Genomic DNA, 27998 nt, shown 5'->3' on the forward strand with positions numbered 1-27998 from the left:
CAGAATAAAGAAAGCCAAGGCTTTTTTTTGTTGCTTGTTAAATGGTTTTAAGACATTAAATAGCTTAGGCTACTCCTCATTGTGCAGTGAACTCTAAGATTGTGAATCACAAGGTTTTAGTTTTTCTTGTAATGGATAAGGCCATGATATTGATTGAACTAACTGCTAAATTTGTCTTTTATTCCCGGCATACGCCTCCACCCACGTCTGTAAACCTCTGATGTCATTACGTAATAGACGCCTATGTGTTTGGCTAGCAATTTCCTGTCGCTCCTGCCCAACTAGCGGGCTAACAACAGCACAAGTGACTTGTAATCGAGGAGAAATTTACAATCTTTTAAGTTTCCTTATACCCAACATCGATGTAACATTTCATGCCGTCACACTTCTAAGACTTAGCTAGTTAGTACGCGTGCTTACTTGTTAGCCCAAGTAAGTAAACGTAAGCTAACAGTTAGCGTTTCTACCAGAAGACTGCAGTCAGAAATTTCCTACTGCAGTTATGATGGCGTCCAGCTACAACGCAAAGGAGGAAGACGGACATCACTCTGGGGCCTCTGGACCAGGTGGAGCGGCAGCGAAAAGCAAAAAGCCTGATAATACAGCTTTCAAGCAGCAACGATTGCCAGCTTGGCAACCGATTCTTACAGCGGGCACCGTTCTTCCTGCATTCTTCGTAATCGGTCTTATATTCATTCCTATCGGAATCGGTCTCTATGTCACGTCAAATAACATCAAGGAATTCGAGGTGGGTTCGCCAGCTAACAACTAACGTCAATTTCTAGTATTCTTATTTAACAGTTAAAATATATAATTGTGATACATTAAGCAACATGATTGTATTCTCTTGTGATGCCCGTAATGTTTGCATCCATCATAATTATCTGTTGACTTGATGGCTAACGATAGCTCAAGCTACAAGTTATCCTGTCGTAGCATTGCCTGCCAGCAAGTTAACGATTCCTAGCTAACTATAACAGGTTGGTATTATTTAATAGCTATTTGCATAGCTATTCACACATTATTAAATCGTAAAGATATCTTGGCCAGGTGACTTAGTTGAAATTGCACCTGAAGACCTTTACGGGGCTGTGTAATCCGCATTGTCGAGCTAAAGCTAGGGATAACTTTAGGTAACAAGGTAACTATGTATGTTACCTATCTAATAAACTAAACGTATGTAGCTAGATACCTAGGAGTTTAAAGTAAGTAGTATAAAGTGGCCAAAGATGACCATGACTTCCTGTTTCCACTTCACAGATTGATTACACGGGGATTGACATGTCCAGTCCCTGTTTCAACTGTTCCCAGAACTTCAGCTGGAATAGCACTAAACCATGTAAATGTTCTCTTCCCTTTTCGCTGGACCAACCGTTCGAGGTGAGTGGCCTAAACATAACACAGTCGTATTTAAATCTGTATGGTACTGTCACTGTTAAGCTCATTCAATTAATTTAACTTTTTGATTTCAGTAGTTCGTTCTTGAGGCAGGCCCATGCAATAAACCAATTGTAGTGTTCCACTGGCAGAGTGACTGCTGTTTGTAAACAGCAGTCACTCTGTTACGGTTTAGAGTATTTTTGAGTAATGGGTTTAAAATACACCGGTGGTTTTCAAAGTATTTTTTTTATATTCCTGATGCAGGTAATCTGATTTTCCTCGTGAAGGTATCCGATTGTTACTCAATTGACCAATTTCATTCAATTTTAATCGATATTTTAATAGCCTTTTTATTTATTTAGTTAATCCATTCTCTTAACTATTTTCCTTAAAAATTGTGTTATCTTTAACGTACTTTGATTCTTTTAAATAGTTTTATACTTTCACTTATGAGCATCTCTGTTGTATGCCCCTTGGATTGAGTTTTCTGCCTTTTTACCCATTACTATTCTGAATTCTGTGTTGTCTGCCGGTATGTAAAGCACTTTGAGCTGCGTATAGGAAAAGTGCAGTATAAATAAGGTTGATTATTAGTGCCTGTCCTACAGTGTTGCAAAACATACTGTATATTAATCATACAACTACAGTACATCATACAATATTTAATACATAAATTATTTCCTGGATTCTTATCTTTTCTCTTACTTTCTCAGAGTAATGTCTTTGTGTACTATGGCCTGTCAAACTTCTACCAAAACCATCGCCGTTATGTGAAGTCCAGAGATGATAGCCAGCTCAATGGAGACCTTTTCTCTCTCACGGTACATATGGAAAATATTTGGCTTGAGAGATTGTTTATGCAGGATGCCTGGGTATTTCTGGTCCTCCTTTTGTCCTTTCATTGATTGTTTGTTAATCAAGCTTTTACATGACCAACAGCATCCTAGCAAAGAATGTGAGCCCTACCGTTCTGGCAGTGACAATAAGCCCATTGCCCCGTGTGGGGCTATCGCGAACAGCATGTTTAATGGTAAGGCCAATTCCACACAAAAACAAACTCTGTAAACAGTACGACCATATTGCAATACTCTGATTTAGTTTTTCCCTACTCTCTTCACAGACACTCTGGAGTTGTATTACATTGACCCTAATGAAACTAGAACTCTAATCCCCCTGGTGAAGAAAGGGATTGCCTGGTGGACAGACAAACATGTAAAGTTCAGGAATCCTGGAGGCAACAACTCCAACCTCACGGCCAGTTTCCAAGGTATGCTCATCCACCTTCTAAGTCACCTTTAGCACACTTTTTCAACACGCAGAAATGTCTTATTGTTACAAATCATCAGTCACACCTGTAATGTATTATCTATGATAAGTCTTGGCCCCAGTAGTGACTTTGTTTTTGAATGATCACTGAAAAATCTTAACAATAAACGTATGGCAGAAATGGCCATGTTTTTGATGTATTTTTCCCATTTTTCCTGAACAACCTGACTTATTGAAGATACAATCAAACATAATGGACTAAACCAACCCACCCTTTTGTCAAGATTAAGCATTAGATTTGTTTTAAACTTTCATCTCTCTCTAGGTAACTCTAAGCCTGTGAACTGGAATAAACCAGTGTATGAGCTGGATGCTGATCCAGAGAACAACGGCTTCATCAATGAAGACTTCATTGTCTGGATGCGTACAGCCGCGCTCCCCACCTTCCGCAAGCTGTACCGCATCATCCAGAGGAAAAACAACATGACTCCCACGCTGCCCCGTGGAAACTACACCTTGGAGGTCACCTACAGTATCCTTTTTTACAACTGAGCAGATGGATGATTTTCAAATGTATTTCCTGTGTCTGGGCATAAGAAATTGTCTGCTATAGCTGTTGCACGTAACCTTCGGAAGGCTACAGTTCGAGTCCTTGAGAGAAACTTGTGTAGTAGTCTGTACAGTAAGGGTCATTTGAGAGTTCAGAATTGTCCATCTCTCTGGAGGTCAGATAGCCTATATGTTACAAGCTGATTTCCAGGGATTCAATGGGAATTTTACCATCTGTCCAAATGGGTGGTCACTTAATCCAACAGCTGACGAATCTGCTTTCTAAGGATGTGGATAATTAGGTAAATGACTGAACTATTGTGTCTACTTCACAGCATGAACCTGAAGTACCCTTTAACCCCTAGTCTCCATACTAGCCCACCTGCCACCAATGTATAATGTTGCGGGTTTAACCCCCAGTTCAGGATTGTGCTTTACAAAACACCGCATACAGCAACTCCCTTAAAAAGAGATAATTGGCTAATGTGACTTTCTGATTATGGTCATTCCCCTTAACCTGGTGCAACAGATTACCCTGTACGCAGCTTCGAGGGCCGCAAGCGAATGATCCTCAGCACCATCTCCTGGATGGGAGGAAAGAACCCCTTCCTGGGCATAGCTTACATCACTGTGGGCTCTGTCTGTTTCTTCCTGGGCGTGGTCCTGCTCATCATCCACCATAAATATGGCAACCGCAGCAACAACTCTGACATCCCCAACTAGAACGCTTCATCATTTTAACAACATTAGTGTTCTGCATGTTTGTCTGGCTGAGGGCATGGTGAAGAAAGACTGTTGTTATGCAAGCTTTTGCCATTGTGCGTGTGTGTATGAGTAAGCTTATGCCATTGTGCGTGTGTGTAAGCTTATGCTATGGTGCCTGTGTGTGTGTGTGTGTGTGTGCGCATTTGCGTTGTCTGCTTGTGTATGTAAGTTGATTGGATGTCAGAGGACTAAGAAACTCGGAAGTGTATTTATTTTTATTCTGATTATTGCATTATGGTGTATTTTGCTAATGTCTTTTGCTTGGAAGGAAATGCTAGGACCTCCCGTCTGATATTGTGCTGATTTTACTACTGATTGGAATGCTCTATGTCAAAAACAAAGCAGGCTATATATAAGGGTTATTTAAAATATTGCCACTATGAAAATGTTATATCTGGATCTTCTTACTGGTGTTCGCAACAAGAGATGTGCGCAGTTGAAGTTATTTTGTGCTTTATGATCACATGTTACATTGTCAGTTTACACTATACACAGCAGTGGTCAGCTGGGCCTTTGTTATCATCCTTTGGAGATTGGTTTTATTACTTGTACATTTTTTATAAGTCACAAGCTGTTAGTCTGATTGCATGGGTGTACATAGAGATAATTCGGTTTGTTCTTATGTTAAGGGTCCCCCAAAGAGATATATGATTATATACATATTTAAAAGAAGAAAGAGACTTCAAAGGCAGAAAGGTCATTTGAAATCCAAGGGTTATCATGAAGATTTAGTGCCCTTTTATGTTTTTCATATTTTATTCTTTTCACAAAAAGGCCAGGGCTTAGTTTTTACTGTTCACAAAATATTTTGCACTTTCCATAGATTTATTTTACCGGGTAGGCTGACGGAAAAAAAATGTCTGTTACATCAGTGTGCAAATTAACCTTTATGTCGTAACACAAATAAAAAACAACGGAATAATTTAATATATTTATTTATGTTTTGAAAAGCAAGACTGGTAACCTGTTGCATCTGTACATGAGAAAGATGAGTGTCATCTCAACGACTATGTTTTTCATGTACAGTAGGCGGCAGTAGTATATTGAGTGGGGAACAATGAAAACAGCTACAGTAACACTAATCTTACGTCAAAATAAAAGTCTTACAGGAAATTGGCTATATGTAAAATGCGAATAAACTGTTTTACATGTAGATTATTTATACATCGCCCATAGTCGCATACTATAATAAGAACGTTGCACTTGGGAAGTCGGTATTTGTAGGTGAGAGAAAGTAATGCAAGTATTTTTTTTAAATGAAAACTGCGCTAGATTCAATTGTATGTATGTGTACAAATATAATTTTTCATACGATAACACATGCACAGACAGATTTAAGTAAAACATCTTTATTCCATAGCCAATTCTGGTCAAGTCTTAGACTACAGGCTAAAACCTTCTCTATTCGACTCTGCAATAAGTAATGAAAAAGGTGATGACTACATGGTACATCTATGAGTGTGTGTGACACTGAATAGTTGGCTGACTCAATAGAATGTTTATTTCTATGGGCTGACTCGACAAGCGGTTTCCTTGTGGATGACTGTCGCTTTGTATTGTCAGAACTTTAGACGGGGTTTTTGATCGCACTCGAGCATTTAATGTGATTTGGTAACTAATGCACTAGTCTGTGCATCCTTCAATGTTGCCACTCTAGGCGTCTCTTAAGCGTAGCAACATCTGATGTGCATGGTATCTTATGCGTAATATTTGAAATACAGTTTTTCCTTAGAACATGGCACTTTTAGTTTTGATGAAAGGTCACGTTGCCGGATATACGGGATCGCTATTGTAGCTGAAGGCACGCACCATCTCTGGTGTCCTTGCATGACTCCAAAAGCCGGTGGAAGATGTATAAGCAGCTCATGGTAAGTATAATTTCAGACCAACTATTGTATATTTCAAACACACGATAGCTCTGAGAGCGATATCAAATTCATTTGTTAAATAGTTTTAGTGTGGATACATTGGGATTTCAGAACATTTTGTTTTTTGAAGGTAGCTAGCGGTCTTTGAAGGACGAACTGTGTAAAGTTAGCTAGACAGCTATCTAAAGCGTTAATATTGTAACATTAGCTAGTATACCAAAGTTCAAGTCCAGGTAACTTCCTGGACTGGTCAACTTCAATCATTAGCATAGCAAAATTGACAGCGATAATGCATTTGTGTTTTTGCACACATACCTTGTGAAGTACTGTTTAACCCTTGCAAGAGGGATAAACTAGATTTTTCACCTACGGGCACTTGAAATACATGAGACGTTAACGTTACTTCAATCGTTTACGTTAGCTGGTGTAGGAGACTGGCTAGAAGGTTGGTTGTTTCCTGTGTACGTGCTTGCTGCAATAAAAAAAAACGAAAGTGTATTGTGCAATAACGTATGGGGTGACGTTATTTCATGCTGGCTAGATACGGTTAACATCTTAGCTAGTCGTCTGTTACTTGTGGCTTTGCTTATTTTACTTTTTATTTATTTTTTTATTTTTTTTATTTGCATTTTGTAGGTGAATGTAGGACTTTCTTGTAATGAATCTCTCGGGTGTGCTTTTGCAGACAGTCCAGCAGGTGTCTCGGCGAATGCTGAGTACCACTGCTAACAGGCAGGTGGTGAACCGGGTACCTCAGAAGCAGAAGATGTTTCAGGTGAGACTTTTATGATGATCGTTGCAGTCGACTCAATTGGTAACTGCGCAGCTTTGTTCAAAGGTGCAGTGCGTATAATTTGGTGACATCCAACGCTGAGGTTGCAGATTGCATTCCCACACCTCCATTGTCCATCAGGTGCCAGTAACTACTTCAAGAATGATGTCATCGTTTATGACTGCATCAAGTATAGCTGGGAAGAATATTCATTGTGAAGTCTAGTACATGCAGCAGCCTATTAGTTACCAAGAGGCATGATGGAACAGTAGCCTAAGGAAAAGAATCTCTTTTGTTGTGTATTTATTTTGCAAAATAAGTTCCCATTGGTGACCATGAAGGCAAATAATTACACGTTTCAAATTTTATAGTGATCATATCATTTTTCATTTGTTCAAGGTGCATAATTTTTCCAATGAGCTCTCCGGCAGTTGAGCAAATAAGTAAGTCCTGCTTGCATGGCAGGAGAACTTGGGTTAACATCCATTTGCCAGTTTGCAGCCAAGACGTCTTCCACTTGTTTTATGGTCAAATTGTCACTACTCACTACTAACTAGATGTCTCCGATATCAAACCTGTATACAACTCTAACTGCTGTGTTGCTGTGTTGTGTTGCTTGGAAGGGTTGTTTTGACTGCCACACTATGGGTATTTGTTGAGTGGCGATATCAATCATGGTTGAAGCTTTCTGATGTAAAAAGGAGTTGGACTCTATCAGAACTCATCCAATTTCACCCTAACCAGATGTCCATGCAGATTCTAACAGGCTAGTTGGGAATATTCAGTCTCAGTTTGCAATGTTCGTCATTACACATAATGTAACAACAGGGCCTTTGTTAAAGATGCTCCACTAATGTGCTATAAAGTGAACAGCTTGGTTTATTTTATATTTGTTTTGATCATTATTCTGTCAACTGCACAATTAAACCATGGCATGTGGGAGCATGCATGTAGCTTTTGCCCCAATGCTGATAATGTTCCCTCTTACACCATTCGGTTACACGTCTTGTATTTGGCAAGTAAAGATAACTGTATATCTGGTCCTTCAGGAGGACAATGGCATTCCAATTCACCTGAAGGGCGGCGCTACAGACGCAATCCTCTACAGGACCACTATGGCATTAACCATCATGGGTGAGTGGTAGAACTTCTAATTGTAAGCCCAGCAACTTTCTCTGTAGCTCATCGTACAGGTAATTGCCACAAAGACTAATGTTTATGAACTCCAATCCCAAAGAGAATGTTAACTTATGTAGATAGGCATTGTTCAATTTAATGAATAACATTTTGTGGCTAATATACTAAATTGGTATTGTACCACAGCTAAAGGTGTGAGATGTTGTACTTTGTACCTTCATATGCCTACCAAACTAACACCGATGCCATTGTCTTACAGGAACCGCATATGTCATCTATGAACTGGTAAATGCAGCCCTTCCCAAGAAGAAGTAGTGACTGACCTCTTGGTCTCTTCAACATTCCTCCAATGGTTGTACAAAATTCATTTTCAGGGAGTTCATTTGTTCCGTCATAATCATATTCATGTCAACTTGTAATTTATTCAATTGTGTTACATGAGGACAATAAAACCAACCTCTCTTGAATGGAGTTTCCCTCGTTTCCTTTAGATTTTTGGCAAGCAAATGTTTTTGAAATGTGTAGTGTGAAAGGAACTAAACAGGTATCACTTTTCAGTGGGTTTTTTAGGCCTTTTGATGGTGTCACACATCTAAATTGTCATTGTCAAATATTGCATGTTTTAAAGTTAGAATATATTTTCTTCATAGGAGAACAAAGAATGCTTGAGTTTGGAATAGTTCAGCATTACATTCCACACAAAGTAAAGAAAAGCCATTCGACTACAGCAAATTGGTTTATAGGGCATATACTCTAAGGTTAGGCCTCTTTAGGGCAAGGGCAGGGTACATTCAATACTTAGTTATGGACACCCCCAACCAGACTGAGGTTAAAACATGAACTTTATTTTCCTCTGGCTTTTGAGCTGAAAGGCAGTAGGTGAATGGTTTGACGTCCTACATCCTAACACTGTAGTTTCCTTGCCTAGCCACAAGGGGGGTATGTCAGACAGTTAATGAAAAAAGAAGCCTCAGCCAAACCCCAGTGGGTGAGTCTTGGTTCTTAGATTTATCCAGTCACATATTTGGTTATAAAGAACTACCATCTACATCGTGAATGTTCTTTATTTCGTTAAATATAAATTGAACGCCAGTTCCAACAATATTCGTATCAATTGAGAGTTTCTCGGATAAGTGTGCTTTCAGTTTAGTCAGGGTGCTAAATATTTTGAATATGTAATAAAGTATTTTTGCATGACCAATAAAATTGGTGTCAGGACGAGAGGAATGAGACAGGATGTTCAGACGTGGTTACTTGTGTCTGTTTCAATTCACCATTGTCATAGGAAACATATTTTTCACAGTAGCTTGTGACAACCGTATACAGCCCAAAAGGGCACAACCGTTAGGACCCTTATTAATGTATTAATGGCTGAGTTTATCGTGACCAAGTATTTATCAACTAGCTGAAGGCTTAGTCAGGTTAAAAAAGCTTCTTTAATGTTCTTGTCATCAGGCTTAGAATTTTCAAGGGACCCATGTCAAACCGCCCACAGATGACCACTGGAGATTGTCTACTAGTTTCCAACAACAGATAGACCTGTGGCTACAACGTTGTGAGGAACATCACCCAAATGGAATGTTGAAAATGCGCCGTTTCCAAAAGTGCATTCCCACACACCAGAAAGTTTCATATTATTTCGCGGCAAAGCTCCAAAATTGCGTTGTGTCGTAAGAGCTTACGATAGTAAAACGAGAAGTGGGGACAGCCCCCTATTAAGTAGCCGATTGTGAAGAGATTCTTCCCATTTGGTGAGAGGCTTCCTTTCTGGGACGTCCGAATCGGGAGCTCTGAGTGATCCGTCAGATTGAAAGTCTCCTCCACTCAAGCGGAGCCTCCCATCACGGTCTGGTCATCTTCGAAGAGCTGTGGCATCTTGACAAAACAACAAATACCGAGAAAGAACACACTTTTCTCTTTGAAGGTTAGGGTTGCTTTTCAGATTAATTGGAGCTTTTCAAATGACCATTCATATAACTTTTGAAAAAAAAAAAAAATAACCTAACTGCGTCTGGTAAGTAGTGGGTGATGTCTTTGCCTGAAGCCCACAAGTTCTCTTGAAGGATATTTTATATTGGAAATGGAATCTTGCTTGCTGATGTAGTGGTTGATGAAGTAGTGACAATTAGCCTACTTGAAATGCACTATTAATTGACGCGCAAATGGATTGTCCATTTTTTATGCGCCGGTGGACTACATCAATGATTAAATTTATGAAAGAAGTTTTCATCGCCTGGAATAGCTCATGTGGACGTATGGTTCAAAAACCGTGATATAAATTACCGGATGTTTTATTTGGCCCAAATTGTCTAATGCACAGGCTGCCTACAACCCATTTGTGTGACATACTGAGTTTGAGGATTTTCCGCGCCTCGTGAAAGCATGTCTGTGGAAATGGTAATGAATGAACAATTCGATCAACTAAAGTGTTGTTTTTAGATACGGATACAATCAGATGTGAATTGATTTCTAAAACATCTGATACATTTGGCTCTGATTGATTTTGGGAGTTGGATACATTTGGTGACTTGGAAAAGTTAATTTTTTTTTATCAACGGGGTGGATATATTTTTAAGCTATGTTGTGTTACCCTTATTCTGCCCAATCATGCCATGCTTTTGGCTCTCAATTAGGTATATGTTGTGTCTTGACGTCTGGGTTACTAAGACAAAATCTTTTTGCCAATGGAATGATGAACCCAACTTAAGCAAGTCATACTTTTTCGGATCCTCCAGGAGGCGCCCTTATACTAGCCTATAAAGTTGTGGCACTTCGTTGCCGTGTTGGAAAAGTAGAGATGCGCAATTCTATGTGGTCGTTATAAGGCCATTTTGGCTATGGAATAGCATATTGAATGCACCTATAGTCAGTAACGCTTGCCTCTCTTTTGTGCTGTGGACTCATAGTTATGTTCTCCATTAGGTTTTTCTGCACCATCTGGGCATTCCCCTGATTTTTTGTGAAATGTTTATTGAATCATGAGTCTTTAGATCCTCGTGAGCACTCTGAAAGTGGGTCCAGTGTTCGCTGTGCTTTAATACCACGAAATTGTTTCTCCTCTTTACAGATTCATTCATGTGCTTCTGAGGCAGGGAAGTAGTAAGAGGGTGAAAAAATGAAGACCAGGCTGTGTCTGGTAGCAGCTGCGGTCCTTGCAGTAGTAGTACTATTCGCTGTTGACGCACAAGGTAAACTTCCCTTGACACACTGTGATGGTTTCCTCTTTTTCAACTACAACCCCCCCCCCCCCCCCCCCCCTCTCTGTCTCTCTCCCTCCCTCTCTGTATTACTTCTTCAAGGTAATCTGTTTTAATAATTTAATTACTATATGTAATGGCACCGTTACTTGTTATAAGGTGTTTATACATTGTGTGTTTTAAAAAAATGAAATGCCACTTTTTTGGTTTCTTTTTTTGTTGTGTTTCATGGTCATGTCTCATGCTGGGATTCCAAAAACGAATCCTTTAATTGATATTGCAGCCAAAAACTAAATTTATTTTATGTGTATATAGTATTTAAAAAAAATCCAAACTGCCAAACGGTAACCAAAATAAGGTTTGGTAAGTCGGTTTCATCGTTTTCAATGTTTTTTCTTCATGTTTTTGAATGATTCAGACATAATCTGAAAGTCCTTGCATTTGTCTTGGGGTGTAATTAAAAGCTGTGTCTGTGTTTCCATGTTGGCATAATATCTCATGTATGTGCAGTGGAAGGGAGGTGGAATAGTATCTAGCACTGCCACTGCATAGACTCTATGGTTACGTTTTTGTAAATGCTTCTGTTACAAGTATGACTTAATGTTTTCCATAAACAAGAATTTTAGGCGTTTTTTTGCAAAATGGCACTATGTTTACTGTTCTTTTCTGGCATTTGTTTTTTATACTAAAATATTGTTATTTACTTTTCACATTGACGTTAACTATTCACATTAAGAGACCGAAAAAAGCAGAAGTTAAAAGAACTTGACTGTTGAAGTACAAAACATTCTGCATTTCTGCAGCAGAGTGGAAAACAGAATGGAACATTTAACTACTTTCATCTTGGGGAGAAGATTGCATTTCTGGTGGCCAGATTTCTCTCTCATCTCTCTCTTCTGTCATCATGGAACAAAACGACTAAATATGCCTCTCACAAATCATACTTCCAACAGTCGAGAGCAGAGAAAAACGAGGGGATTATTTTAGACTTCTATGGCCCCTGCTTTTCTCAGTGCAATTGTCTTGCTAACCATGCGCCAAGTTAGCATGCAGTGATCTAATGTCAACATGTGGTCAGTAAATCCTCTCACCTGTGATGTTTTCAATTAGACTTGGGCCTTGCTGCCCTATAGGGTCATGACCAGTCAGAGGTCCCCATGACAAGAGTGAGTTAACCCTGAGCTCAGAGATCTGCGTTCTGACCGCGTGTTAACGGAGCAACAGCCTACTTAGAGGACCTGAAGGTGAAGCAGCCCTGGGGTAATATATGTGTTTCTCTAACACAATGAGGCTGTAGTATGAGGAAAGAATGAGATGAACACATAGTTGTAGACCACTGCCACAGACATTAGAGAGAGGGGGGTATTTCGTTAGTGTGTGTGCGTGTGTGTGAGTGCACGGTGGTTTAAATTGCCTCCCCATGGGGAGTGTATGGGATAGTTGGGATGGGGCCCAGTCGGAAAAAAGGAAAGCAGTGATCGTGATCATGACGGTTGAATTGATCAGCCAGGTTGGTGGTTCTCATTTTTGATGTTCTGTTTACTGGTCAAGTCGTTTGCCTTTCATGTCCTTGCACAATCGGTTTCCCCCTGAACCATTGCTTTACCATCATATTTTAGAATGATATTCTTCATGTCACATGCTAGTCTTATGAAAGCTTGTGTAGAAATGATTATTTCTATAAATAGGGCCCTTAGGCAGGATCTAGATGAGTAGTTATAACTTCACTTTCATACTTACATATCTTTCTCATGTATTTTATCATACTAACCAAAGTCAATGTTTATTTAGCATGTACTAGTTTGCAGTGATGTGCCGTTGGTGCAGTTGAGGTCTATTAGGTTTTTTCAGAGTTTTTTCTTTTTATCGCTTTATCTTACAAAGCTCACAACCAGTTAGGGATCTCACAGTTAATTGAACAAATAGATTGTGAAAACCAGAAGAATATCATTTTGAAATATTTTGACCAAAGTTTCTGTCTATGTGTGGTCTGTCTTGTACATGGAAATTTCAGTTCCACAAGTTGTTCCAAACAACTTTTCATGTACATATGCATGATATGACAATAATCTGTTCAAAGCGAACACAACAGGTGTCTCCATGACACCATGTTAATTTGTCTCTTTTATTTTCATGTACATGTTTCATGATGTATCACTGTATTGTTTGTGTGTCTGAATGTCCCTAGCTTACGCAGTATGTGAACACGCTGCAGTAATGAAAAGAATGTACACTTAGGTCAATCATGACTTTGTGTACTCTTTTAAAAGGTTTGCAATGGATGCCAGTACTGAAGTAGATGCAATAAGAATAGTGATGGTACAAGTGGCTAATATATTGCCATGAGAGGCCTACAGTTACTTCATCCTAGGCTAGCCTGACTCCATTGTAGAATCGATACCTTGTGTTTGTTGTAAAGAAAGTCATTGTCAGTGACAACCGGCTCAACACCAGGACTCCAGCTGTGCTGGGCTGACATCTTTCACAGCATGCGAGTGTTCAGTCAGTCCATTACATGTGTTTTTGTGCCACTGTGAAGATCTCTTTGGAGCACCTCCTCTGTGTTCTGACTTGTGTGTGCTTGAGTTGCTCACTGTGGCCCCATGGCCCAACAGCTCAAACGGATGTCATTTTGAACCAAAATGGCCGCCTCTCATAGTGTCTCTCATCACTTGTCTCATATTGCCTTTTGTTCATTTGTGCTGTCACAACCCCCAACAATGAACGAGAGAACTTCACCACTGAAGTGTTGATCGTTGGGAACTCATTGTTATCTTTATTGATTAATACAATTTGTAGACCAAAAACAGCTGTTATTGACATCTGCAATGTCCTCTCTCTACAGTTGTACCACCCTCAGATTTGAGGTTTAAAATTCTAAATGAAAACACAGTAGAAATGTCATGGAGGCCATCACAAACACGCATACAAGGCTACAGGCTACAAATCGTAGCAGAGTCAGGTGAGTACCCCCATTCCTTCCCAAGAGCCTCCAGAGGTTTATCTGTTGGATTGGACCAAACCATGAGCTGATCTCAGTTCAGTTTTGAATGTGATGTTTTTTCATATCAGAGGTTTTTTTATATCTCATTTAAGGCAATCTGCCTTATCATATTTCCATTTGAAAAATGTCTTTGCAAATTATTGTAGGTTGCAGTGGTTTAATGGCCATTTTGTCTATTTTTTCCCCCAGATGAACCAGACAGAGAATTAAGACTCTCATCATCTTCCAGAAAAACATCTATCACAGACTTGACCCCAGATATGAATTATATGATAACTATCATTGCATACTCTGGGTCTGAAGAGAGTTTACCCATCTCCGGCCAGATAACAAGTGAGTTGTGTTTTAGAATATTTTCTTATTTGCTGTTTACTGAAAGTTGGAAAAGGACAAATAACTGCTAGTTTATTATGTATAAACCTGATAGAGTCCAAACTTCCTTAATGACTCATTTTTGTCTTATTTAAGTCCAGTCAAGTGGCACAGCTGGAGGCACCAAGAAACCTCAGGTGACAGACGCAATCAGTAAGTCATTTCAATTCACTTTGAACTTTTAAGATGTTGTGAGGTCTTCAAGTGCAACATATGTGACTTTCGAGGAATGCAATCAGTTCATAAATACGATTGATACAGAGAATACATAGAGAGAGCTTTCACAATGGGATTACCAGACCTCCACACATACCATGTTCTCCATTTGTAGATGTGTAGGCAGTCTAAGCAAACATGTCTTAGCATTGACTACACTTAGCTTCACTCACTCATCTTTGCCTATGGGATCTTTCCACTTGCCCGCGTTAGTATTTCTGACTGGAAGTTTCCACCATCTGTACCCTAACCCCTAATTATTCTTTCTATTGTTGCACTTGAGTTGTAACTCCCGGTAATGTTAGCCACTATGTTGATTAGTCGGTGTATAGTCACTTGTGCCGTTCATGGTAAAGCCGTAAAGTTGCGGACATTTTTCCCATTCGCTCTCCTTGAGCAGTGGAGGGTGCCGGGGCTGAGTTAACAGCTGTATCGGGGACCCTTGGACCTGGGAAATAAACTCTAAAAGCCCTTAAACACCGAGGGAAGTGGAAAGCATTACAGATCCCACTTTACAAGTGTGCTGTGGCCTCCAGTCCAACTCCTCCCTCGGCTTCTCCTCCATCCCCTCCCCTCCCCTTCTCCTTCACACGAGACAGAATGTTTGGGCAACCCTACGCTCACTTTCCCCTCCAACGCATGAAAAGGAGGTGGAGGAGAGATGGAAAATAATCTCAAAAAGAGTCGAGCAAATCCACCTCCTCATATGGACTTTCTCACTAACAGCCCAGGACTTTTCTGTGGAAATATCCTTCAACACATATTTTTTTTTTTCTTTCTTTCTCTTTTTCCCCCCATACATTTTTCTCATGGAAAATGCATTAATCAAATTACCAACAGTAAAACTCAAATGCCAAGTCGCACATTTTCACTACCATCTAAGAGCTGGCCCGGTGAACCAGCCAATCAGAGCTCATAGACGGGTCCCAGGAGACACTGGAGAGACACCTTTGAAGATGGTGGATCCCACTAATCACAAAGGTCCCATGTTGATACCCCACCTATAGGTGAGGTAACATGAGCTGCAGTCACCTCAGATGGTTGAACTTTAAAATAATGTTATGGAGATGGAAGAGCATTAGGGGACTAGCCCTCCTATGTGTGCTGTCTTGACACCTGCACTATATGTTTTGGAAAGCTCACTGTAGGACACATGCTGTAAACTCTTCATGCAGTGAAGTCTTCTAGCAAGTCCTGAGTGAACAACAAAGCTTTAAAAAAAAAACATAGCTTGTGGACAGAGCACAAGTAGAGAGGGGCCAGTTATTTTTATGGATTTATTTTGTATCTTTTGCAAATTGGAAGGCAAGATGGAATATTTCATGGTTTTCTTTCATACATCACTTTTCCTTGACCATTTTCACATTCACATTCAGTTGCGGACTGGGGACCTGTAAATATAACAGGAACTGGACACGCTTCCTTTAAAACAATTTTTAAAAAACGGCGCATGTACCGGTTCAATGGCTTTCCAATGAATGCCGGAATTTTCCTGGGCTCTGACTCTGAATCTTCTCTCTCTTCCCAGAATGCACCGTCGGCGCCATTGCTGACTTGGTCTTCCTGGTGGATGGCTCTTGGAGTGTTGGACGTGAGAACTTCAAGTATATACGTAACTTCATTGCCGCCATGGCTGGTGCCTTTGACATCGGGGAGGAGAAGACCAGGGTTGGTGTGGTTCAGTACAGCACAGACACCAGGGCTGAGTTCAACCTGAACCAGTACACCAAAAAGGGCGAACTTCTGCGGGCTATCAACAACTTGCCTTACAAGGGTGGCAACACCATGACAGGTACATCATGCATTCACTTATCTACCAATCACTGCTGAGGTCATCAAAAGAACTCACTTACTTACAGCTGGTTGACATTACAAGTAAAAGTTAGAAGTAATCCCCTGAACAACACATAGTCTACGTCTAGCTGTGAAATGTCGTTGTAAATTTAAACGAGTGTGTGTCTCGACACAGAACAGGTTTTGTCTTAGCGTTCAGGCAGACGGTGTGTTTCCTTTCAGTGCTGACTCAGGCTCTCATTGTCTTTGTGGTTTCTGCCTTTGGGCTGCTGATCTGGAGGCCTGGCCAAGCTCAGTGCAGGCTCGCCAAAATCTACTTACAAGGGCAAAGCCTGACCTCTAGCTCTCTCATAACCACGAAACTCGAGATCTCCACCTTGAGTGAATACTTTCCATACAGTTTATGAGTGGAAAACAAATCCCCCTTCCACATGTTTATATCCAATGTAACTCTGGTGGACAATAGTTTTTTAAAAGAACGAAAATAAACCACCATTAATTTTCTTGCTAATATGGAGTCGGATCTGGAAATTGTTGTGTAGGTGACGCCATGGACTTTCTGCTGAAAAACACTTTCACGGAGGCGGCTGGATCCAGGAAAGGGTTCCCCAAAGTGGCCATGATTATTACGGATGGGAAGTCACAAGACTCAGTGGAGGGCTACGCCAAAAAACTCAGGAACAGTGGAGTTGAGATTTTTGTCCTGGGTAAGTGTCCACAGTTGTGTGTGTGTGCAAGTTTGTGTGCTTGTTAAAGTGCATGTCTGTATGTGTGGGTGAGAGGGAAAGAAAGACAGCGAGAAAGTGAGCGAGGGAGGGAGGGAGAAAGAAATAGAGAGAGAGAGAGAGAGAGAGAGAGAGAGAGAGAGAGAGAGAGAGAGAGAGAGAGAGAGAGTGTGTGTGTGTGTGTGTGTGTGTGTATATGCGTGTGTGTGTGTATGCGTGTGTGTGTGTGTGTGTGTGTGTGTGTGTGTGTGTGTGTGTGTGTGTGTGTGTGTGTGTGTGTGTGTGTGTGTGTGTGTGTGTGTGTGTGTGTGTGTGTGTGTGTGTGTGTGTGTGTGTGTGTGTGTGTGCGCGCGCGCAATGGTGTGTGTGTGTGTGTGAGAGAGAGCATGTGCTGCTAGTCCCAGCATTTCTTTCTTTTTTTTTTTTTAAAGAGAGCACATCTGTGTGTTTTGATCCTCTGTCCAGCACTATGCTGTGTGGTCCTGCTCTGCCTCATCCCAAGCCATTTTTTATGGCAGGATTGAAAGCAAATGACAAGAATCCAACAGTCTAAAGTGTTAAATGCATTTTACAGTCACCGTTGGCTGTGTTGTCATAGTTTCCAACTAAAAATATGCTCTCCTCAAATGTTTTCCAATGGCGATATGACCCACAGTTCCTCACTGCAAAAGTACAAAGTGCCACAGTGTGATTCCTTAGAAAGGAGAAATTATAAACTTATTCCACGTTTTGTATGTTTATGGAGTATTTCTAGTTCTTGACATTCTCTAACAGCACTGAGGCCTCAGATTTTATTTTTTTTCATTTTCCTCATTCTCACATGCCTTCATAGGATTTACAAGGAGTATTTGGGATTTATTGGTGTTGACTCTTGACTAATAAACGAGTAAACGTCCTGTATTTGGCAGGCAGTGAGAGTTCATATGAGCCTATGGAACATTTTTAATTTTTTTATGAGAGGCCATATACGTGAACGATATTGGTCATTTTTTTTGTTTCTTTTGTCTAATAAGGCATCAAAGAGGCAGATGAGGCTGAGATGAGACTAATGGCTTCCACCCCTCACAACAAACACGTCTACAACGTCCCCGACTTTAACGTGATCAAGAGCGTGCAGAAGGGGCTCATCACTGAAGTGTGTGCTGCTGTGGACGACCTGATCAACTCACTTGCCAGTGGAGAGGAAGGTGAGTCTGTCTGTCTGTCTGCTGTCGGTCTATCTGTCTGTGTGTCTGTGTGTCTGTGTGTCTGTCTGTGTGTCTGTCTGTCTGTCTGTCTGTCTGTCTGTCTGTCTGTCTGTCTGTCTGTCTGTCTGTCTGTCTGTCTGTCTGTTTGTCTGTCTGTCTGTCTGTCTGTCGGTCTGTCTGTGTGTGTCTGTGTGTGTGTGTGGCCCCGTATTCATCGCGTTTCTATGGTCACCCCTCTGAATTCGTCTTCCTCTATGCGTGGTTCCATATTCCTCTGGTCCTCCGTCTTGGTACCAGCTCATCTCCTTGTGTCTTTGTCAAACCAACATCAAAGGGTAACGAAAGCATGTTTTTTTTTTTTTGGTCACCCTTTTGTGTAGTTGTGGAACCTGCCTCAGATCTGCATGTCACCGAGGTCACCTCCAAGTCCATGAGACTCCAGTGGGACGCGTCCCCCGGTGAGGTGACGGGCTACAAGCTGCAGCTAGTCCCGATGATGGCAGGGGCCAAGAGACAGGAGCTGTACGTGGGGCCAACACAGACGTCGGTCAATGTGCGCGACCTCTCCCCAGACACAGAATATGAGATCAGCCTGTTTGCCCTCCAAGGCCTGATCCCCAGCGAGGCAGTCATGGCCATGGAGAAGACAGAGCCTCTTAAAGTGTCCATGGGTAAGAACATCTCAGCCTATTTGGTCTTTTAGTGAGAACACATCAACCCAGTCACTCATTTTAACAAGCACGACTCCTTGTTAAGAGGTTATCTTTGTTTATGTATTTGAAGTGATACCTGGAGTTATTTAGTTTTTTCTCTGTAAAATAAACCGTTGCTGTTAGCATGTTGGCCCCGTGGTCTAGACATGAATTTTCATTGCTGTATTGTTGCATGACAAACAACTTCAGGAAGCATATCTTGACATATAACAGCCCCAAACCGTACTGCTAATCCTACTCTAAACACTAATGTACTCCTTCTTTTTCCCCTAGAGTGCTCCCTCGGAATGGATGTACAAGCAGATGTTGTCCTCTTAGTTGATGGTTCATACAGTATTGGTCTGGCCAACTTTGCCAAAGTGAGAGCCTTCCTGGAAATTCTGGTCAACACCTTTGATATTGGACCCAACAAGGTTCAGATGAGCTTGATTCAATACAGCCGAGACCCATACTCTGAGTTTTACCTCAATACTCACAAAGACTTACCTGCGGTCCTCAAGGCAGTACAGACCTTTCCATACCGCGGTGGCTCAACTAACACAGGTCGCGCCATGACTTATGTTAGGGAGAAGGTCTTCATTCAAAACCGTGGTGCAAGGGCCGATGTTCCTCGGGTCATGATCCTTATCACAGATGGAAAATCATCGGACGCTTTCAAAGATCCAGCTAGTAAGCTGAGAAACGCTGATGTGGAGGTCTTTGCTGTCGGTGTGAAGGACGCAGTCCGCACAGAATTGGAAGCTATCGCCAGTCCTCCCACGGAATCCCATGTTTACACTGTGGATGACTTTGATGCTTTCCAGAGGATTTCCAATGAGCTAACCCAATCCATTTGTCTGCGGATTGAGCAAGAGCTCCTCAACATCAAGAAGAGAAGTGAGTATTTTGGCCTGTATGAAATTAAATCTACAGTTGTATGCATTGCGCTGGGTGAATCTGTAGATATAATCCTCAGTGTCTCTAGACCTGACAGTGATTACGTGGGCTTATGTGTTTTCAAATCTGAAATTGTTTTGTTGTGGGATCAGGACCTATATCTGTCAGATTTGTTTGTACAAATTGATCTTGCCAAGTGAACCTGTTTTGTGACCGGTTTAACACATGTTAGAAAAAAAAATCTTTTGTACCAGTTACATATTTGGTCTCTAAAGTAGCTTAGGCAGCTCAGCTTTGTGTAGAGGAAAAGTAGCCTGGAAATGAAATGATGCACCACTTGCCTGTAAGTGTTGGTGCGTCAGACTCATTTAAACGCCTGTTCTGGCTATAATGAGTTTGGTTTTAATGGGGCTTGAATCGGAAGATTTAAATTTTTTATTTTTTGTAGAGCAAATCAAAAATTCATTGACCACATGCTCGCAATTAGATATGCCAGAGAGTGCATTAACAAAACCCACCACCTTTTTGTGTGCGGCAATGTGCTGCACATATGTAAAATCCCTGCTCTAAAGGAGCACTGGGAGGTTGCATGTGGAGGCTCTCTTTAAAGCCAAAAGTTACTCACTCTGCATTACAAGCCTGAAAGGTATTCAGTCCTGCCAGCGTGTTGTGAAACTAACAGAAGGTCTGATTACCTGTTACATAATTCTTATATAATAAAAGTTTTATGACAGCATGAAAAGACTGGGGAGGATGTTTCAACCACTGAGGGCTCGAGGTGAGGGTCACTTGTGATTGAAGGCCAGCTGTGATTCAGACCTCCATTTTTTCTGTCCCTAGGCTTGATCGCCCCCAGATCGTTGTCCTTCTCAGAGGTGACCTCCAGAAGCTTCAGAACGAGCTGGGAGATCGACGCCAACGATGTCCAGTCCTACCTGCTGCAGTATAGGCCTGAGGCTGACTCCAATGGGGACTATGTCTCCGTCTCGGTGCCTGGGGACAGCCTCAGTACTCCCTTGCTCCACCTGACACCCCTCACTAAGTATGAGGTCAACGTCTACGCGCAGTATGAAAAGGGAGATAGCTTCCCAATGACCGGATTTGAGACCACACTAGAGGGTAAGCAATGCTTTCATTTTTATAGTTTAAAAAGAAAACGCCATACTAGCAAAGACATGCCATACAAACTCTGAACTATAGAGGGGCAGGCATAGGTTATCCCAGGTCAAAACATCAAATAATGGAGGAGAAATCTTTAAAATCTCTAAACACTAAAGTTATGAGCTCTGGAACACCATCGACAGTGGCAGTGTTAGGTGACAACTCTACCTTTTTTCCCCTCAGAGCAAGGGAAAGTGCGCAATCTGCGGGTGTCAGAGGAGACCACAGACAGTTTCAGAGTGTCCTGGCTGGCTGCGCCAGGGGCTGTGGTGAGGTACAGGCTCACCTATGTCCCGGTCCGAGGAGACCACCCAACGCAGGAGACGGCCACCGCGGGCCCCGAGACCACCATCGTCCTTCAGCAGCTCTTGCCCACCACTACGTATCGTGTCAGCGTGTCTGCTGAGTATGGAAGCGGCCCTGGACCAGCCATGCAGATCGATGGCACTACCAAAGAGGGTGAGTCATGCAACAAAGCCACAACGTGGCAAATTATACATATAAAATGTGGTGTATTTTCCCCTTGTAATAATTTCAGTCCCCCTATTGGCCTGTCATTTGAAAATCGAAAGAGTAAAAAAACGGAAATTCAGAGTACATGTACACTCCCTATGTTATTACACTGTAGGGGGAAGTGAACATTAAAGATTCCACTTTGCGAGGGGGAAGTTTCAAACAAGGAGGCTTTGAACAAGCTCTCTGGGAGGCTGTTGGTGATGAAACGCTTGCCCAGGAAGTTCTTAAGTTTACGGACTCCGAGCCAGCGTTGAGGGTGGTGGTGGAAAATAAACAAACGTTATGACTGTTCACTAACGCAACCAAATTCTTTAGAGTCATTATCAGCGCTCAGAGCAGTTAGCATTCACGGACGTTCCAGCTGCATTAAAGGGGCTGTTTTAAATGATGCAGCTGTGTCGTTTCCACTGCTATTAAAAGGGGCGGGCATGTTCTAGATGAGGAACTCACCGTTGTCATGGAGATTCTCACTATAGTTGTGAACCATACAAGACTTTATCATTCTCATATGCTTTATCTATATTTTCGTCAGCCTGCTTTGTGAAAATGTCTCTTTCAAAAATCCTGAAAGTTTTAAACAATCGCTGTCTGAAAGAGGTTTTTGTAGAGGTTTAAGGTTATTTTACAGGCAGGTTGACCAATCCTTTTAATCTTCATGGATATCTGTTTGCATGCTTCCTAATAAGAGATATTTTGGGGAATTTGCTTTAAGTACACATGGATGGGACCATTCATAGTCGAGACTCTATATGTCACTGTAGGCTAATAAATTGCTGTGGACATTTTACCTCTGAGTAAAAAAAAGATGATAAGTGATAAGATAAGATAATGATAAGAGACAGTATCTGTGGGACATGGCTGAGGACAAAGAAAACAAAATAGGTATACCAATTCAACTTGCACCATTTCTCAGTGACAGATTTAGATTCAGTGACAAGAAAAGAGTGATCTAGATGTCTGCATGATCTTTCAGAGCCAGGCCACTCTAAGCATAGAGTTGAAAAATCGTGTTAGAAGAAGAATAAGAGTCAAGAACGGATACTTTAGGTACCCCATACTTTTTTTTGTTTTAGGACATCATGGCTTATTTATGTTGTCCACCAATAGGAACAAGCTATAATCATATTAAATTGGTCAAAATGAGAGTATCCTTGGAAAAAGCTGTCAAATGCATCCAGCATTAAAGATGGGAACCATTCCTAGGTATGAACATGTGTTAGTAATGTATGTTATGATTTACCTTGGCAACTCTGCAAATGCCACATGGATCCAAATCATATTATTTTCCACTCATAACTCTTCCTAGGAGGACCTTGGAGATGTAATCAGGTGTGCCAGCAATACTGTACAGTCCTCAGGAGGTTTATTTGCATTGTTGTCACAATCTTAGCGCAGCTTGACCCAGGGCAGTTTTCCAAAAGTCTCCAACAACTGACTAAGACAGGAATAATAAATCGTGTGGAGGCAGCAGCGGCAGCCGTCTGTTCCCCCCTGCTGAGGTCTCGCTGATCAGCCCTTTTGAGGACAGAGATTGGGGGGTGGTGATCTGGTTTTGGCATAAGGTCAAACTGCCTGCCTTGGAGCTCACCACGCTTAAACAGCTACTGTATTTCCCCCAATGAAATAATCTGTCTCGGTGTGAGTATGCATCCTTCATGGGTGCTACCCACAGAGATGTAGAGACACGACTGCCAAGCTCCGGGGTGTTGGATTGCGGCGTCCTGGTTTGATCATCGTTTTTATCTGAAAGGGGGGCCACGTTTGGGGCTGACTAGTGTATTTTATCTTGGGCAGACATACAGGCAGAAATTGATGACAGTGCTTTTGGGTCTCGATCACTTTTAGTTAAGCAGTGAAACATTCCCCCTTGAAGGACTCTGGAGAGTGAAACAGAAGTTATTCAGACTACTGGTATGAGGTAGCTTCTGGATTTGGGGGCAGGCTTTACCCATAACCTCAACGTTTGGGAGAGACAGGAATTTGGCCTGGTTGGGTACTTAGGCTGTGAGGGAGAGAAGGGGAAGGAGGGATATACTGTAGGAGGGAGGGAAGGGGTGAGAGGGAAAGGGGAGGGTGAGGGTAGTTATGAGTAATTTTCCCCTGTGCCATTTACCTTGTGAGGGCTTGCCTGGAATTTAAAGGCGCTGTCCACAACCATGGAGTTTGTGCTTTTCATTGGGAAAGACACACTCACTCTGTTTCTCTCTTCCACTCCATTTCCCCTTTATTTCTCTATTTCCCTTCTTTTCTCCCAGAATGACCTGAAAAAAAAAACCACAGCTCAAGATGCTATCTTGCCGTTCCTTTTCGTCTTTTGAAAAATGATGGGAAAAAAAAAACATAAACATGAGAATCCTCGATGGTATTCAGCCCTCCCCTCTCTCCCGCCCCTGTCCAGATTTTGGACAATAGGCTTTCACTTGCCTCTGGCCTGAGGTGGTCTCATTCTGCAGGCCTCCAGGGGCAAGTCCCAGCCTGTCCTGCTCTCCAGCTCACAGAGTTATAGTCTGCCTTGGCCTACGAGCCACCCTCGAGCATCTTACTCCCAGTGCTAAGGGGCTTTTCTCTGGTTGGGTCCATGCTGTCATGCTGTTGCACTTTCCACAGGCCCCCTTGTCTTGCCCTCCTGCTTTAGTATCCAAGCCTTGATGCTGTGTGTCTTTGGGATATGGGACATGTTTTTTGTCCACATAATGTTCTTTCCTGAAACTGAGGCAGTGGCAGGAGCATTTGCTCTTGGGAGTCACGATGCTTCTCAGCCCTTGCAGTGGACTGTGACCTCACTAGTGAATGAGGTGGAAAACTGACAAGCCTTTATAATGGTTTTTATATTTTGGTACCTTTTGGTTGTTTGGGGTTAGCCTCATTTTCATCATATGCCATTAAGGCGGCAAACAGAGATAACAGTGAGAACAGCATAAACAAACAGAAATTAGAAACCAAAATTCAACCAAGTACAGCAGACTGGGCGGGAAACCCTTTAATATTGTGATTTCCGTGCGGCTGGCTGGCTGGCTGGCTGGCCGGCCGACTGATTTGGTCTGGCTGTGGTTTGCAGCGACTGGTGTGGATGCAGCACCTGAGAGTTCTCTTGAGGGATGGCCCTCTCGAGATCTGGCATCTGTCAGAGCGAGTAATGCGTTCAAGCCGCTGCCGCTCTCCCCATCCTGACCCCGGGGATGGAATTAAAACAAACATGGAGGGGGGAGACGGCACGCTTTTTCAACACCTGCAGCCACCGACTCACCCCCCCCTCCCCCCCCCCCCCTCCCCGCTCTCACTTCAAACATATAGTTTGTTCCGAAATCCGTTCCCATTTTTTCCTCCTTCTCCAGATTGCCTCCTGATCTGGAATTTCATCTCCGAGAGACAGAGAGCTGCAGTTTGCGCCTTCGCTCAGCCTTTCAAGGCTAATCCCCCCTGTTGAAAAGGCTGAGAGCTAAATCAGATCCTGCTGTCCAGAGAGGGAGGACAAACAGCAGGGCTGTGTGCATGTTTGTTAGGATGCTGTGCACCAGGGGGATTTGTTACTGTTCGTACTTATGGCTCGAGGAAACTGTTTTGTTGGAAGCAATATTCGGCTTAGACATAATCGGCCACAGTTCACTCTTTGCCTCGGAGATTCATTCCTGTCATTATTTTAAGGTTATTTTTATAGGTTGAGAGAGAGAATGACTAGGTAATAGATATGTATTTTATGGATAGATAGCAGTACTCAGAAAGAGAGAAAGAAAGATGAAAAGATAACGAGAAAAGAGAGATAGACAAAGAGAGAGGGGGAGAGAGATACTCATGGGACTGTGAATGTGTCAAACACCCGAACAGGGTAGAGACTTTGCTGTGGTTTCGCTCAGTTTTGTCTCATGAAGGGCTTTGGAAAAAATGGGTTGCGGGTTGCCGGTAGGGATCATTTTTGCCAGATTCCATGCGAGAGCAGACTGCTGGTCTTCTTTTCCCCTCCCCTCACTTTCCTTCTCTCGTGTCCTCCTTCCCTCTCTCTTTTTTTCCTCTCTCTCTCTCCCCCTTCCTTCTTCGTCCGCCCCCTCTTTAAAAGTCCATACTCGCACAGCTTTGAAAAGGAGACTGTGATTAAAGATGGAAGGCAGCAAAATCTTCACTAATGATGCCCGCAGGATATCAGAGAATGAAAGACAAAGTATGTGGACTGTCAATGTGTATGGTGCGAGTGATCTCTTTCAACCTCCTTCACTGCATTTTTTATGTTTTTCAAATGGCCAGTCTTCCTTACTCGCACAGCTTTGAAAGTGGGAATATAAAATGATTGAATATGGAATTGAAGTAAATCTTAACTAAGGTGGCTGCTGTTTCTCATAGAATGAAAGACAGAGTATGTGGACATTCCACATGTGCAGTAAAATTAAGGAAATGAGAATTAAGCCAGGAGTGGAATGGATCGCCTTAAAGGAATATTGTCTTTGATAGATTATTTTTGGCGTGGCAGTTGGAAAGACTTGGTCTGAAATCAGCCACAGCTTACTTGCTGATCTATAAAATTAAACACATGCTTTAAAGGTAGTCTCTGTCTCCCTTCAAATCCTAGTTATTTTTCCCCCCTCTGAACTAAACATCCCTGTATTTATTGCATAATTGAACATGTGTTTTCATGTTGAATGGATGGAAAGCCAGTCCCTCAAATTTATCAGATACTTTTTGTGGGTCTCAGTTTGATCCCCAGTAAGTAACAGAAGATAATGGATTTTTCAAAAGCCGTCTACCCTCAAAAAGTATTTGGTGCTCTAGCCAAGCCTCAATGTTTTGATCATAAAGCCATTGTCTCATACATGCTGAAGTCATAGAGACAATGGTGTACCGAGAGGCTGGCATTACCAACCAGAGCTTAAACATAATGCAGAAGTCTCACACGGCGCTTGGCAACAACCCTCGGTGAGCCCAGGAGCAGACACATCAAGCTTTGTGACAAGCTGACTCACTGTTGTGAGTCTTCGAATTGTGGGGGATTCTCGGGCAGGGTGTGTCAATACACAAGACAATGCTGCAGTTTTCTGTCAATTCCCACTGCCATTGAGACACTGAGCTGCAGACGTCACATTTGAGATGTTGTGCTCCAGCCAGTTCATCTATTGTCATGACCCAACACAGACTCGGAGAGCGCACACGTTCTCCGTGCAGAGTAAAGCGTTAATTTGCTACAGTCACTGGTGACAAACATTTGGCGTGTATGGGGAGGTAATCTGAGTTGGCCTTGTTTTTAAGAAACAAATCTGTAGTGGAGTGCAGCGTTCCCCTTGTCTGCTCCCACGGCTAGGACCAAGGGAAAGGTGCACAACACGAGTTGCACGGACACCCCTAACCACTTTCTGTGTGTTTGCGTGTGCGCGTGTGTGTGCTGAGCAGATGGCTCAGATCTCAAGTGAACTTTAGAAGGAGTCTCCTGTTCACCCTGCCGTAATTCAAGTCAGTTCCTTAAAAAGAAAAAGTGAATATACTGCATCTGGAATAAAATACATCATTGATCAAAGAGAGTCCCTCATTCCAGGCACTTAAAGTTGCCTGGTGACCTTCAAACTGACTGACTTTTTATGGTGACTGCTTTGGGGTGCCAATGCATATATCTTATCTTTCTTTGTAGTCTTTATTACCCTCACCAGGTGTGAAGCCATATTGTCCCCTCAGTGGATTTAGACCTTGTATTAAGGTCTTTTCAGCCTCACACCTGCACCAATGACAGCGGATAGAGCGGTAATGGAGAAAAATGGCTTTTCCACCACCATATGTCAAAAAAATCCAGAAGAGAAAGAGGGTCTCGCCCCATTAAGCATATGAGTCCCTGTGCTGCACCTCTGTATTGAGAACTGGTGCACGAGGTATTTATTGATAAACCCTCAGAGTTTAAAGTCAAGCCATTCTAAAATATGTCCACAAATGATGATATATGGGATACAATTCCAAGAATCTCTTGCACAGTAAGTCTATTGAAACTGCTTTCTCAATCTTCTAAGAATAGACAAGACAATCTGTGTGATCAGGTCTTACATACAGGCTAGTACAGTGTCCCTCAAAGTCTCTTCTCACCACATTCCTGTTGTTTTGTTCCTTTACCCTCTCCCAGAGGTGGGTTCCCCTAGAGACCTGGTCACGAGTGGCGTCACTGAATCTAGCTTTGTAGCGTCGTGGACGGCAGCCCCCGGGAACGTGAGGTCCTATCGCATCCGCTGGAAGTCCTTGTACACCCAGGAGTCAGGGGAGAAGACGGTACGCGGCGACGAAACTTCAACCGTCTTAGACGGCCTGACCCCAGAGACGCTCTATCAGGTGTCCGTGTTCGCTGCCTACAGCCAGAAGGAGTCTCAGCCACTGACTGGAGAAGAGACTACTGATGGTAAGTTTACAGTCGGTTCATAGAAACTGTATTGTCAAAACTTAGACGTTTAGATTGCTACCCAGTAGACAAGTTTACCAACCTCTTACACAGAAATATATATATAAGTAAAGTCTTTGGGGTTATAAATTTGAAAAAA

General features: G+C 42.2%; 3 protein-coding genes across 8 annotated transcripts in view; all 3 read left to right on the forward strand.

The window, feature by feature from the left end:
- The first annotated feature begins 135 nt into the window (after positions 1-135).
- LOC308382910 (cell cycle control protein 50A-like) lies at positions 136-4866 on the forward strand. Its single transcript, XM_080860448.1, has 7 exons — positions 136-748; positions 1261-1380; positions 2094-2201; positions 2320-2410; positions 2501-2647; positions 2972-3178; positions 3725-4866. The coding sequence occupies exons 1-7, from the start codon at positions 503-505 to the stop codon at positions 3916-3918; spliced, it is 1113 nt and encodes a 370-aa protein (XP_080716574.1). The 5' UTR covers positions 136-502; the 3' UTR covers positions 3919-4866.
- Positions 4867-5781: 915 nt separating this feature from the next.
- cox7a2b (cytochrome c oxidase subunit 7A2b) lies at positions 5782-8188 on the forward strand. 2 transcript variants are annotated; one of them, XR_013968518.1, is made up of 5 exons: positions 5782-5828; positions 6514-6603; positions 7000-7043; positions 7650-7734; positions 7997-8048. XR_013968518.1 is itself a non-coding variant. In XM_080832390.1 (4 exons), exons 1-4 carry the CDS (start codon positions 5811-5813, stop codon positions 8050-8052), a joined length of 249 nt encoding a protein of 82 aa, XP_080688516.1. In that variant the 5' UTR covers positions 5800-5810; the 3' UTR covers positions 8053-8188. The 2 variants fall into 2 exon arrangements, 1 of the variants encoding a protein (XP_080688516.1); XM_080832390.1 differs by lacking the exon at positions 7000-7043 and having other exon boundaries at positions 5800-5828; positions 7997-8188.
- A 1324-nt stretch (positions 8189-9512) lies between these two features.
- col12a1b (collagen, type XII, alpha 1b) overlaps positions 9513-27998 on the forward strand; it is a 73129-nt gene continuing 54643 nt past the window's right edge. For all 5 annotated transcript variants that reach the window (XM_080833210.1, XM_080833211.1, XM_080833212.1 and 2 more), the window contains exons 1-13: positions 9513-9661; positions 10805-10925; positions 13780-13896; positions 14128-14271; positions 14407-14463; positions 16055-16318; positions 16863-17027; positions 18059-18232; positions 18613-18903; positions 19219-19821; positions 20662-20940; positions 21166-21441; positions 27590-27859. In XM_080833210.1, the coding sequence (XP_080689336.1) occupies positions 10853-10925; positions 13780-13896; positions 14128-14271; positions 14407-14463; positions 16055-16318; positions 16863-17027; positions 18059-18232; positions 18613-18903; positions 19219-19821; positions 20662-20940; positions 21166-21441; positions 27590-27859 (2713 nt within the window). In that variant the 5' untranslated portion in view covers positions 9513-9661; positions 10805-10852. The remainder of the gene's footprint in view (positions 9662-10804; positions 10926-13779; positions 13897-14127; positions 14272-14406; positions 14464-16054; positions 16319-16862; positions 17028-18058; positions 18233-18612; positions 18904-19218; positions 19822-20661; positions 20941-21165; positions 21442-27589; positions 27860-27998) is intronic.

Source organism: Sprattus sprattus (genome assembly GCF_963457725.1).
Source record: "Sprattus sprattus genome assembly, chromosome: 2".
Lineage (NCBI taxonomy): Eukaryota > Metazoa > Chordata > Actinopteri > Clupeiformes > Clupeidae > Sprattus > Sprattus sprattus.